At 42.2% G+C, this 14,354-nt stretch overlaps 1 protein-coding gene across 2 annotated transcripts in view; it reads right to left on the reverse strand.

The window, feature by feature from the left end:
• The window catches only part of CRACR2A (calcium release activated channel regulator 2A), a 103,839-nt gene that overhangs the window by 17,303 nt on the left and 72,182 nt on the right, over positions 1 to 14,354 (reverse strand). For both annotated transcript variants that reach the window (XM_039520410.1, XM_039520411.1), the window contains exons 8-12: positions 12,196 to 12,383; positions 8,893 to 8,964; positions 7,105 to 7,150; positions 6,079 to 6,170; positions 4,057 to 4,387 (exon numbers count right to left, since the gene is read on the reverse strand). In XM_039520410.1, coding sequence (XP_039376344.1) covers positions 4,057 to 4,387; positions 6,079 to 6,170; positions 7,105 to 7,150; positions 8,893 to 8,964; positions 12,196 to 12,383 — 729 coding nt within the window. The remainder of the gene's footprint in view (positions 1 to 4,056; positions 4,388 to 6,078; positions 6,171 to 7,104; positions 7,151 to 8,892; positions 8,965 to 12,195; positions 12,384 to 14,354) is intronic.

Here is a 14,354-nt window from a genome sequence, read left to right on the forward strand (position 1 = left end):
CCAAAGTCACGTGTGTCAGTTTTGGGCAGATTTAATAGAAATGTGTGGGGCAGAAGGCATATACTCAATGGACCTGATTCCATCTTGTTGGAGCAGAGAGGGAAGAATTGTACCTAACTGTGCCTGCCTGGCTTGCAGCTCCTTAGATGATTCATCAGAAGGAGTGCAGACGATGGGCTTTGGATTGGGAGCATAGTTTTAATCTCTAACTGGGTCCCTACAAAAGGTTGCCTCAGCACGTCCTTGGGCACCTTAGTTACAACATCCCAGCCAGTGCCACCCGCTTTGAAGATGGGCTGACCAGCTATGGGCCCTTCAGCAATGCGGAGGTTGCTGGCACGTGGCACTGCATCAGTGTCCTCTCCGAGAAACTTTCCATCTGTGCTCGGGACATGATAACCTGGGAATGAAAAAGACTCATTCATTTCTAGAAGAGAACTGATTTACACAAGCTCTACCACCCTTCTGATAAGGGGCTCTCAGAGTTGATTTAGAATGTCAGGTGACTAGGGAAACTTACTACCAGCGACCTGGAGCGCCTTGTACTCAATGTGGAAAGGGCTGGGACCACAGAACGTATCGCCATAAGGGAGTTAGACTTCAGGAGAGCAAACGCTAGGGAATTCAAAACACCTAGGTCTCGATGCTCCCCTTCCCAAGGCAGAGTGGAGAACAGAAGGGTTTCACTGTTGAACAGGGCAGGGGTGGCCTTAGGGGAGGGCTATATGACTACATGGTATAATTCTGCCCCCATAACATAGTCACCTCTAGACCGTGCATGGCATTTACACCGAAGATTCACTGTATAGCATAATATGGGATGAAATCGACTGGAGAAGGAGGGGGACAACCACTCTTCAGGGAGCATCCCACAGGGGACTCCTTGCAACTTACAATGCAGTGGCAGGAGCAATTCCAGAGGGCATCTGTATGCATGGACAGCAGGCTGAAGGGGCCCTCACTGATGGAACAGCAATGCCCCCAGCCCGGCTGCCAGTGGGAAAAGCCAGAAGGGAAAAGGAGGTAGAGTCCTAGCAGTGGATAGCATGAGCTCAGAGTGGCTGGCCGCTGCAGTTTAAATGCTTTGACTGTGCCATCTCTGAGGCTATGGAGAGATCTCCCCAGGGAAGAATGGTAAGTTCCATTGCTTGGGAAATGTAAAGCTAAACTAGAAAAACAAACTTCAGGGACAGATTGTGGCTGCTCTGAGTGGGTGTGCAAAGGGACAGGGGAAGCACTAAGAGCATCTAACCCGCTCCCCTCTCCCTCCCCACACACACCTTGTGCTTCACAGGCCGGCACTGGTCACACTCGCAACCTCTAGGCTCCACTCAGTACAGGGACTGCTCACTGCTAGCACCCTGCTTGGGGTGGTAATCACCTCAAAGGGAGCTGGAAGAAGACAGTTTCCTGGGCCCCCACCCTCCAAACTTGTCAGTGGGATTGTTTGCCTATACAGGAAAACACGTGTTGCAGCCTCTTATGAGATATAGCAGAGGGCATGCGCCCTGCCCTGAACCATGCTTCCCAGGGAGCCTGCTGTGGGGAGGAGGCTCTGTGTGACCTCCAGTAATGGGGTTGTAGGGCTATAATGGGACAGTCCTTTACTGGAAGTGAGCTGGGCTAGTATATAAAAAGCATCAGTGGAGCAAAATTAATCTCCGGGGTGCACATCAATAGCTGTTATTGATATTAGTGGATGCCAATGTACCCATGTGAGGGTAAAAAATTGTGGCACAGATATTCATTCTAGATCCTAGAACCCCCAGCTGAGGTTGGGGTCCCATTGGGCTAGGCACAGTACAAACACTCAGCATGAGGCAGTGCCTGCCCCAAAGATCTTACGCTCTAAATAGACAGGACCGACAAAGCCACGGGAGGGAAAACAGAATCACAAAGAGGGGAACTGACTTGCCCTAGAGCAGTGGTTCTCATTCAGTGGCCTGTGGGCCACTGGCAGCCCAATCAGCACACAGCTACAGCCCATCCTCAGGGCCATACAGGTAGTTAGATGCGGCCCACATAACACATTGTGGGCCACAATGGTAAATAGTTGGGAATCACTGCCCTAGAATCACCCAGCAGGTCAGTCACACAGCTGGAAATAGAACCACGACCCTCTGAGTCCTACCCATATGGCTGAGCTGCTAGACTGTGCTACTTCTTGAGTAAAATTACTGCCTCTCTCTTCTAAAATAAAAAGGACTTAAGAGAAATCCTGAGCAATCTCAATATTTTAATTTCCTAGTATCAATTTGTTTAAGAAACCAGCTAATAGATTTTCCATTTGTCATTTAATGTCACTAATAAGCTAATTCTCTGATTTAAGTCTTTATAACGTCTCTACCCCGCTATAACATGAGCCGATATAACATGGGTTCGCATATAGTGTGGTAGCAGTGGGGCTCTGGTGGCGCTTTAAAGGGTCCGGGTTCCGGCTGCTGCGGGGAGCCCTGGACCCGTTAAATCACTGCTGGAGCCCTGCCACTGCTGCAGCGGGGCTCCACTGGCGATTTAAAGGGTCTGGGGCTCCCTGTGGCCGGAGCCCCGGGCTCTTTAAATCACCGCTGCAGCCCTGCTACCGCTACCCCGATATAACGGCATTTCACCTATAACGCGGTAGGGATTTTTGGCTCCCCACGACTGCGTTATATCGGGGTATAGGTGTATGCACTTTATGACAGCTAACTAGTCCTAGGATATTTTACTGTTAATTAAGTAGCTAGTGAGTTCAGTAACTTTCTTCTGAGAAGGGTCCACTTGATCATAAGTGGAGAAAAGGTCCAGCTGTCCAGACTAAGTAATACCCAGTAATTAGGATTCTTCTCTTCTGAGAACAGTACAAAGTACCTTGTGACTATATCACATTAATGAGCTAAATAGTTTTGATCAGCTTTCCTTTTTTTTAATGGAAAGGTATTTCTCTATCTAGATTATACTTTGTAACAAAGTGCGCCAATTATAACAGTTATTATGTAATCATGGCATCATTTTATGATCGTTTTAAAGATGTGCATAGTACCTGTTTCTTTTAGAAGAGCAAGCTATGTAATTAAGACTGAGTATACCTATTTTTCCATACCTTAATCTTTTTAATATATACTTCAGGAATCAAGCAATGGATGACACTTACTAGCTATACTAAAATTATCTAGTAAGCTAAAGGGAGTAAGAATGGGAATAAGGTTTTTGACTGAAGAGTTGCCCTTTCCTGGATATTATTTTATAAAGTCTGGACTGCGGACACAATTCAGTTTTCTGATAGGAACATTAATGTGAGAGTAGAGCTAGAAGAAATTTTCTGAATTTTGATTTTTCAGTGAAAAAAATTGTTCGCATTTTGTCCCAAAAAAGCAGGGCACATTTTTCCGCATAAAGTTTTGCACAAAAAAAAAATCCCCATCAGCTATAAAAACTTGTTCCAAATTTAATCAAAATTTAAAATGTTGACCAAAAAAATGACAAATTTTCCAGGTACATGGTCACAAAAAGCTTCCTCTTTTTTATCCATCTCTACCCGTTAGTGGATCCTCTAGTCCCATTTCCCAGTATCATTATTAGGTCTGATTTCAATGTTCCTAAACAGTCCCTTATATTTGGCTGTCTCGTCTCCACTTTGAACATGTCCAGTGAGATTTTTCCATAATCACCTTTAGTACCTTGATTTGGTGCTGACCTGATTGTGATCTCATAAAGATGTAAGAAATGGCCTCATGCAATTATACAAAACGTATAATTTAATTCACACAATTGTTCAGTTCCTCACTATCGTAATTCTTGGGTATATTTTCAGCTGATGCCTGGCTTCCCTGTTTTACACCTTCAAAATGAATTTTAGGCACAAATCTGCATTTAGGTACCTTATGCAGTCAAGTAGCCAGAGGCCTAAGTAATCAGATTTGCATGAACAAAATCAATTAGAGGTATCAAAATGTGCATCTAAATTGTATGGGTGGAACTTGTGTCTACAAAAGGGAAGCCAAATGATTTTGGCTTGTGACAGTAATTTATTACATGATACCCTCCACCTCTATTTAAGGTAAGTTGTCCCCTTACATTTGATTGTGTTTCTTTCCCTACTGGTTGCTCCCTGAGAGACAATGGTGTGTGGTCTAAAGATGTCACAATTTGCTTCTCATCCATTTCCTTTTCCGGGGAGACGTTGCCATTTTCTTCTGTCCACTTGCTGTACTGCTTCTCAGCTGGCATCTCAAGAAGCTGGGGTAAGGGATCTTCTTCAATGGAGATTATTCTCTGCAGTTGTTTTGTTTGAGTCATGCCCCCATTAGTACCATGGTCAGATTCTGAAGAAAGATATCCATTCAAACCAATAGAATTCCTCCTCCTCGTTAAGTTATTGAAAACGTCATCTTCTTCGGAGGATTGGCTAGATAAAGATCAGATATAAGTAGGTTACAAAATAACAGTAGGCCTAATTCTTATCTCATTTACATTGGTATAATTCCATCCAATGGAGTTACTCCTGATTTAAATTAATGTAACAGGATGCACAATCAGGTCCATTACACTATCTATTATGTAGAGCAGAGTTAGACTGTACAATCAATTGACTTTTGAAAAGTAAGTTAAACATCTATTATATAAGAGTGTTTGTATAAAATCAGTATAATACATATGTAACCCATACAGAAGGTAATATAACAAATATTAATATTTTGACTGAAAATTCAGAGATGAATAACAATGGATTTAGGCTCATCCTAAAATGGTGAGAGTAGAATGAACAAAAATTTTCCATCTGCGACCTAATTCTGGCTTGAACAGTACAGGCCAGATCCTCAACTGCTATAAATCAGCACTGAAACCTAAGGAGCTATGCCCGTTTATACTAGCTGCATGTCCGTATTCTTTCAGACTCTTGCTGTGGTCCCTATCCCCAAGGTGACATTCTATTGCTCTTCCCAGGTTTTTTCTTTGCCCAAAAGAAGCTTGTTAATATGACATGGAGGCCTTAATCATGTTCCCATTTATTTCGTATTTATGATCACATAATTCAGATTTAAATTCTGCATGGTTTTATGTCTTCTATCTATCCCATGTTCTTATGCATCCCAGGTAGTCGGCTACTATTTGCAGTAAGGGGCGCTGTGGAGGTGCACTCCTCCAGCAGAAGTTCCTGAAAATATCATGCCACATTAATGCTGATCCAAGTAACACCAGGTACTGGACTGGCTTCTGCTTTTCCCACAATCGACCCATGCCCAAGCAGCATGGTCAGTGTATTAGCTGTAGCTGAAGATCTGACCCTAGATTTCTAATTTTTTAAAAAGAGCTCTGTAACTGGGTTGTCTAGGCGGCCTGTCAGGGGATGACTCTGCTACCGCAGGTCCCTGATGATTGTGTCACCCCTCTCAGATCTGGTGCCATGGTGCCTTCACCACCCCAGCTAAGGCACACTGGAGTCCTAGCACTTCCAGTGTGTTAGATGACAAAACAAAAAGTGACAAAAAACAGTGAACTAAAAATCAGGTGCATCTGAAGATTTGTTGGCAGGACGCTACCCTTCTGCTCCAGGCTTGTCGTTGTATGTCCCTAGTCCCTTCATGTCCATCTTCCTGGGCCTGCTCACCCTATCCCCCACATGGTTTATCCACTTAGCAAGCTGCCTTATGCTCTTGACTACAGCCAGACTTGCCTTGTTGAGAGAAGTTGCAGAGCTCTGTTCTCCTTCCTGGTCAGCCCTCAACTGGACTAGATGTCCTCCTTTTAACTCCCCTCTCCACACCTGACATTGGCCACAGGCATAGAAGGGTAGGGTCAGCTGGATCACAGGCTCTCCTTAACCCTTTTGTAGCCAGCGTGTATTCTATCTGCCTCATTAAGCTGCGTGTTGCCAGTGTGGATCTTATCTGCCCCCATCACAGATACTCAGACGACATACTAATCGGCACCTTAGAGATCGATGCAATATCAATATTACACTTACAATTCCAAACTGTAGTGGTTTCAAGAACAGTCATGGTGAAATAAGCATTCTAAGCATCCCGTAAGCACATCTTTTGTGCACTCTCTCTATAACTGTCAAACATATGCCAAATAGCAAAATTAAGTCCTTACCTCTTAAGTGATGCCTTTCCTTCTACATATTTGCCAATGATAGATCCTGATCTTTGTTTCCAGCTGGCTTTTGGAGCATTTGTTTTACTTTTCTGGAGAAATATATTATTTATTTTATTAATTTACTCTTACTGTTCGTTATGGTTAATAAAAGTCTATTTGTTGCTAGTGTTTAGATAATACAGTGATGGGAGCGACAGAAAGTAATTGATGGATTAGCAGAGAGGCAAATGTTTCAAAATTTTGAGTGATAAATAAAAACATGGAAAATCCAGATTCTACAATAATTAATCTTCCTTATAGACCCAGTGGGCCAGACCATAAGCCAGTGTAAATCAGCAGAGTGCCACTGAAATAAATGAAACCAACAGAGCTATGCTGATTATACCAGCTGACAATCTGACCCAGCGTCACTCCTTCTTGTAGAGAAAGGAAACACAGACCACCTCTGCAAATGATTAGACATCATAATTCTGAATTACCTTTAGTAGAGAAAAGGAAGCCATGATATCTCTCAGGTCCTGGGGACCTAGTCTCCTGCTGCAGGATACAAAGTCAATGGGATTGACTTGTATCCATTGGCAGGAGGATAGGACTCTTAGAATGCAATTATCTTTGTTCAGTACTCAGATACTGCACTGATGTATAAATGTTTAAAGAGATTACTATTGATTGGATAGATAAACACTTGAATTTTAATTGTTCCATTTGAAGATTATCTCATTCCCTCTTGATTGTCTCCTTAGCTTTTTATAAACTAGGTTCATTAGTATTCATTCCCTTCCCCTAAAATAGCTTGAGTTTTAGTAACCTAAATATTTGGCTTCCAGTGGCTTTTAGTTTTATTTAATAAATACCTTTTGTTGCCATGAATCTTGCTTTTAAACTGGGAAGATGGCGAGTGCGGGAGGGAAGAGGAATGACACAAGAATCTCTTTCCCCCCCCACGACATTCTGGTCCCCATATTTTAGACCATTCTGATCTCTATTTGATAACTATTGAGTTATAAAATGGTATTTGTGTACCTGTAAAAATATGTCTCGTTCGTCTCTGAGATGTTTGTTCCTTTCTCTGTAAGGAAAGGAAACAAGTAAAAGAACCAGCAAACTATGGTAGAAATTTAGCATCAAACCCAGATCTTTGGATCTTTACTTTAATGTCTTTAATATATTTTTACACTGATATTTCTCCAAAGAATCATAGAAATGATAAGTCAACTAGTCTGGTCCTCTGCACTCAGGCAGGATTAAGTATTGTCTAGACCATCCCTGTTTGTCTAACCTGTTCTTAAAAACCTCTAATGCTGGAGATTCCACAACCTCCCCTCTCCTGAATTCTTTTTTCCCTTAGACTTGCTTCCCACTAGCTCTTACCTACCAAGTCTCTGCGTCTGATCAAATCTGCCTTCTTGAAGTGCATTATCTTTATTCTGCTGTTTTCATCTTTGACTTTAACTCATCTATATTATCATAAGGCCAGATCCCCAGCTGGTGTAATTCAGTGGGGACTACACTAATTTAGACCATCTGGTTCTCAATCTACAAATGTCAAAGCAAAAGCTTCTAACGTGGAAAAAAAACCCATGAACAATATTTCTTCATTTACTCTGAATCAAGGGGTTTCAAACTTTTCCATAGTTCAGATCTTAATAAAGAGCTTGTTTTGAGGCACGCCTTCCCAGCCACAGCTGCATAGACCTGTCGCGACCATGTAACATCCCTGTGACAACTACCATGATTGCTCATGTAGAAGAGCAGCTTTAAGAAAATAACAAATGTGTTCGGCTTCTCTTAATGCGATTTAGCTGCCGGAAATAATGGAGAAGAGGCACTCCATGTGATAAGCCAGCTCTCTGCAGATCTAAGCCACACCCACTCTGGATGGTACTCTGTCACTTTCTCATGGCGGCTGGGTCACACAAAGACGTTAATGGCTCTACTATTGCCTTGGCTCACAGAAAGACCCAGGTCAGCTAGCCAAAGCTCCAGCAGGCTCATCAACCTCTATCTGTGACCCAGTCACCAATGGAGGGGGACAGAGTGCTGCTGTACATTGGCAAATGCACTGCAAACCAACAGCAGGTCTCAGGCTACGATTTGGGAGCTTCTGATGTAATTATACATGAGTCCATCTGAAATATTTTTAAATGCACATTGGATGAAAGACTGTTGCTCAAATGCACATATAATTAGCTCATATAAATTGAATAATCTAGTAACAAAAACGAGGTGATAATATTTATATTAGATACTATTTCACATTACAAAGGACATTAAACAGTGCTCAAAACTAGCATCAAAGGCTGGCATTATACTAATATAAAAATGTTAGGCAGAAAATCAGCCATATATATTATATATATATTTAAACTAACAGTCTCTATTCTGAATGAACTACACTTGGTGCAGCAATGAAAGGCAAAAGGAGCTTTAAGCTACCTTTGAATCTCATGTATCCAAGGCCTGGCCCACTACGAAGTCAGGGCAGCCTCACAGCTGTTTTGACCTGCCCTTGGCTGAAACAGCCTCCTAGATATTATTCCACAGCACAGAATAGCCACAGTGCAGCATGTCCTGACAAAACCCCCGTCTTTCCTTGACAGGCCCCCTACAGTGGGGGGCAGGGAGCTCTGACAGGACAGATGCTGTAAGGATATTCCACTCTCTCTAGGACACTGAGGAATTTCTATATGCTGGGATTAATCCCAAAATGGCATTTCTGTTGGTTTGGGGTCAGAGTTTACGAGCTTTAAAATAAAGACATAGTTTTATAATGATAATGCAAGAAATCCTGCAAATGATTGTATGTGTTACCTTAAGAAATCCAGCTGCTTAAGGAGTCCTGACTTCTCTCGCTGTAAAGTTTCTGTCACCCTGTATACCTCCCTATAACAGAGGGAAACAAAGAAATATCTGTCATGGACATTTTAACATAGTAGTTAATAGGCTGCTTCCTACAACCCTTAGAGAATGCTACTTTAGGCTCAGTTCTGAAGTCCTTACTCTGGCTAAACTGTCACTAACGTCAACGGAGCTCAGCCACAGTAAGGACTGCATGATCAGGTTAGTCTAACTTTTTTTTTGTTAGTTACTACTGGTAGAATCCAACCTAACAACCAAGGAGTTAGAAGGAGATTTGCCTTTTTAAGATTTTCATCCAGTCCATTGACTACACGGTGATGCTGGAGCTGGCGTCTTTCAGATAAGACTTAAAATTAAGGCCCTAATCGCTTGTGATCATTAAAGATCCCATGAAGCTTTTCACAAGGCTAGAGGGGTTAGCCTTCCTATGCTGGCCAAGTTTCAATACAGGTAATGACATTTGGCTAACCCAGTTTTCCCTTATTGGATATATTATTCCTCTCCATTTCCTGACCTAAACTGTTGTGCAGCACTAAACACATGAAGTCAGATCCTCAGATGACATAAATCAGTATAACCCCACTGATTTCAATGGGGCTGCATGAATTTACACCAGTTGAGGGCTTGGTCCATGTTGTTCTCTGCTTTTTAATGGTGTGTGAAGTGCTACTACCTGTGGGTGGTCTGAATAGTAGATCAGTTTTTAACAGCTCAGTTGTGCCTTATAGTCTCTGGCCTGCCCTGGGAGCAGTGCTGAGCCACACCATTGCAGGGAGAGCTGGGCATGATCGACTGCTAATTCCATAAAGTATTTTGGAATAAAAAGTGCTTTACAAATGTAAAATTATCATCATCGTTCAGTAGTTTGACCACAAGAATGGAGAGCAGCTGAGATACCAACGACCAATTTCCTGCTGGTTTCCTCACTTCCTTTGGAATCAGCCTGCAACTGATTGCAACACTGCCTTTGCTCTGTAGCTCACAAGTGAGGCCCTTCAAAGAGGAAATGGTCTTGGGCGGGGGGGGAAGCAAGGGGAGAAATACTGCCATTGTTCACTTCAAAACTATAAATGAAACATACAAACGTAAAAATGAGGCAGCATGCAAAACTCAGAGCTAGGCCCTCAGCCGACAAAAGTCAGCTGAGAATTTGGCCCTTGTGTTTGAAATGGGCTTGGCTCTGGGTGGCTATAGTCAAAGGAATATTCCTCATATGTTCAAAACAGATTAAATTAGCAATAGCTATGTAGAGTCTGGGCCAATGGCCTTCTGAAGAGATGAAACATTATTTAGTCCAAGATGATGCCCCTCCCTGAGAGGTGCTGAGTTCTCCAGTTCCCGGCACCGAGTTACATATCAGCAGCTGAAATGATTGGATTTCGGGGAGAAATAGTCATGAAACTTTTGCTAATTCTGAATCCAATTCAAGTTAGCAATGTGCACACTTTCTCTGATTGTTTTTCATGAATATTAGTGAGAGGTAAGACTCATTAGGAATAAATGCTCATGGAAAGAGAATTTGAGGCCTGTAGCTGGCCTTCATTTAGGGCCAGATTTTCAAGTGCTCAGGATCTGCAGTTGGGACCAGACTTTCAAAAAAGTACTCAGCACCCAGCTGCTCCTACTGTGACACTTAGGGTGGTTTTAGGTACCCGTATGAAAGCTAAACTCTTGAAAATCTGGCCCTAATGGTAAAAATCTGAACCCTTCTGAAAATTCCAGCATTAAAGTATAATTACTCCACTGCAGAGGGACAACACAAGACTTGTGTTTCACTTCAGTTCAATTTCCATCCCCTAAATATTAGGCCTGGCTGGAAAATGTTTTTCCCCACAGAAAATTTTGAGTTTTATGCAAAAAATTTAAATCCAAAATATTTCAGCTGAAAAGAGAAATTCTGAAATAATGCCACAATATCTCGTGGGAACTGCAGTTCCAGTGCCTCATGCTTTCATTTTCCTCTATAGGCTGAGCTTGCTGATTGGACTAAATTTTGCATGTTCCACCATGGTCTCCTCTCTTGATTAGGGAAGGTGGTGCATCATGGTAGTCCCATAGCCATGATGAATCATGGGAAATGTAGTATGAACAAAAAATCCAACCAATAGAGGAGAATGGTCTCCTGAGGCAGACAAACTACAATTCCCATGGGGAACCAAAGGCATTTCTCAACCAAAATATCCCTGCTGAAATTGAATTATCAGCCAAAAAAATACTTTTTGGCTTTCAGGTCTTCTGGTTTGTTTTAATGAAAGACTGAACTTTTCTTCAGAAAGCAGGCACTTTTCATGATAATTCTGCTTAATTGAAAAAGCCAATTTTCTGTTGAAAAATAGTTTCAGTGGAAATTTTTTCACCAGCTCTAATAAATATTCCTTTAAATGGACTTAAGTGTTGCACAGGCCTCGTTCTGCTCCTCTGGAATCAAGAAAATCAAGAAACAAATGATAGTTTTGCCCACCTCTTCTTGTGCAGCTGGCACAGCTCAGGATCTGGTTCACGATGTTGTGGTGTGCAATACTATTAATGTTGTTTATTTTAGTACAAAGCACTAAGAATTTGCTTCCTTAAAGCAAAATACAGGTAATATTTAAATAAACATGGTACAAAAAGTGGAAATGATTCTCTACCACCTTTTGTAGTCACTATATGTAGCTGGTGAAAAGATTGAGTTCAAAACAGGTGTAAAACTTTTGGTGTTTCGGTAGTGCTTTTACAATTCTCAATCACTGTTGGATGTCTGGCATTCAAAGCATTCTCATAGAAGCTCAACTGAATTGGACTGAGCATCTCATACGTATGGTCAACTTGAGAATATCCAAGGCCATATTGTATGGTTAGCTAAAGTCAAGCTCGTTCTTAAGATGACTAATACAAATGATATAAAAACACACTGAAGTCAAATTTGACAGTATGTCAGGTCGACACCCAGCAACTGGGAAGCAACAGCCCACAACACTGCAAGGTGGCTGCAGAGTTGTCATTAACCACTTTGAAGCAAGGTACATTAACACCTTATGTGAAAAATGTAAACAGGGTAAAGCAGGGATACAAGGGCCTGCTATGGCTATGGACAATCTTATGTAACCAAGTTTGTAGTTCTTGCATTGGTCTGACCTCACATATTACTCCATCAGCATCACATGCATTTTGGACAGGTGTTAAAGTCCCTCCACAAGGTGCTGTGCACATGGAGAATCAGGCTTGCTGTCACTTCAAGCAAGCATACTGGTGCCACAGGCAGCTGTCACTTACATTTCTTTTTCTTCGTGTAGTCTTGAAGCCTCTTCCTGGAGCGTCTGTAATTGTTGCTGGGCGACTATTAACTCCTGGGACGTTCGCTCCAGTTCCTGCAGCAGCTCTTGGTTTGTTAGCTTCAGCTTGGTGTTCTCCACTTTGGTCTCCTGTTTGTCATTGTGGAGTTCCTTACACTGACCCTCCAGCTAGAGGTAGTGGGAGGGGAAGAAAAGGAAAAGAAAAAATGCCTCTGACTCACTGAGCTATTTTAGCTTGGCGTTAAGAAGGCTTTTAAATTTAAAAACCTAAATGAACCCATTTAAAATTATACTCGTTCTCCAAAGTGGAGGCAAGAAAAGAATGCACAGAATTTGATAAGAAGGTAACAGTAGCTCCTAGTGTGTATAAAAGAGTAGCACACTGGTTCAACCTGCTACTTCCTGGATGAAACAGCAATGGTAAAGTAGGTTCAGAGAGCCAGGGTAGCAACTTTGTTTGGTCCATGTTTTTTTGAATGCAGCATGTATTTATTTTATGTTAGGAGATGGGACCTGTTACTTAATACATGTAATATCTACTTAGCAATATTGAGGGCTAGATTGTCGGTGTGCTCAGTAAGCTCTGGCTGCAGCTGATGGAGTTGGGGAGGGTTTGAAGAGGGTGATTGCGGGACTAGTTCTATGCTGACCTCGGCCCTGCTTTAGTTTTTAGAACCACCTCAGAGGTGCTCTAAACTTGTTACTGCTTTTTCTCACCCCCTACACTAGGGCTTGGGGGGTTAGAATTACAGCTGACTACACCAGCTCTTCACCACTGGGGACTCCCTCACACCAGGAGAATTCCCATCTGGGTTGATCTGGTCAGTTTACGGCCCCTTTGTGCTGGTCCAGTGGTGCAAAAGGCCCCTAGTGTGGTAGAGCATCTAACTGTGGCAGCAGGGGAGGAGAAAGATGTGGGGGAAAAGGGATGATGAACTAAAATTATAGACAGCAAATGCCATCTAGAAATACATAAACACTCTTCTTGTGTTGTGTTGTTAACAAACAAGTTTTTTAAAGGACGTCAAGTGCTTTGCAAGCTTTAAAGTGACACTAGATCAATCTTTGAGACAGACACACAGAGAACGAAAGGACTGGAACACAAATTCTGTATGTCTCTGAATTTTTGTGCTCATGGAAGGCAGAGACCGACAGCTCCTGGGACAGAGTGGGCAGCTTTACCTACACAGCTCTGCCAATTAGAGCTAAATGAATAATTGATTTTCCAGTTCAGTGGCTAAACCAAAAAAAATCCAGAAACATTTGTTTCTATAAAATGAAACAATTTCACTTTCTGGATTTTTCTTTTCCTGGCTGAAATCTGCTGAATTTGACTCAAATTTAAGAATAGTTTTAGTTGACCTAAGACTATTTGTCCAGAAAATTTTGCCCAGTTTCTCTACCAACTTGTACCTCAGCCTTGAACACTTCTATTGTTCCAACCATAGGTCCCTGCTGAGTGTAAACAACTAGGCCAGGGTTTCTTCAGATGGCTCACAAACAGTTCACCAGGAGTATCTATTACTTGACCATTGAAAGTTGAGCTACATTGTTTAGTTTTGATCACACAAGTTACAAGGCATTGCTTTCTTTCCCTGGGTGAATGATGGAAACTTATAACTAAGCAAAGGCTTGAAGCTTTTGATACATTGGTACAGTAAATAGTGACATTTTATAAATGCTTGTATACATATGCTAAAAGTTTAAATACTAAGATGTGTGAACTTGAGTGCCTGGTGTTAAATGAGGATTTTGATATAATAGGCATTACAGAAACTTGGTGGAATGCTGATAAGCAGTGGGACATGGTAATACCAGGTGTGATAAAGTTCTTCCTCTACCTTGGTGGGTCCTGCACTTATTGGTAGATTTTGCTAGCCTCAGAGATCTTCCTGTGTTGGATCAAGAGTTGGGAGGTTTTGGGGGAACCTGGGCCCACCCTCTACCCTGGGTTCCAGCCCAGGGCCCTGTGGACTGCAGCTGTCTAGAGTGCCTTCTAGAACAGCTACAATTCCCAGGGCTACTTCCTCATGGACTCCTCCAAACACCTTCTTTGTCCTCACCACAGGACCTTCCTCCTGATGTCTGTTAACACTTGTACTCCTCAGTCCTCCAGCAGCACATCCTCTCACTCCCAGC

This window comes from Mauremys reevesii, linkage group 1, assembly GCF_016161935.1.
Source record: "Mauremys reevesii isolate NIE-2019 linkage group 1, ASM1616193v1, whole genome shotgun sequence".
NCBI classification, from domain to species: domain Eukaryota; kingdom Metazoa; phylum Chordata; order Testudines; family Geoemydidae; genus Mauremys; species Mauremys reevesii.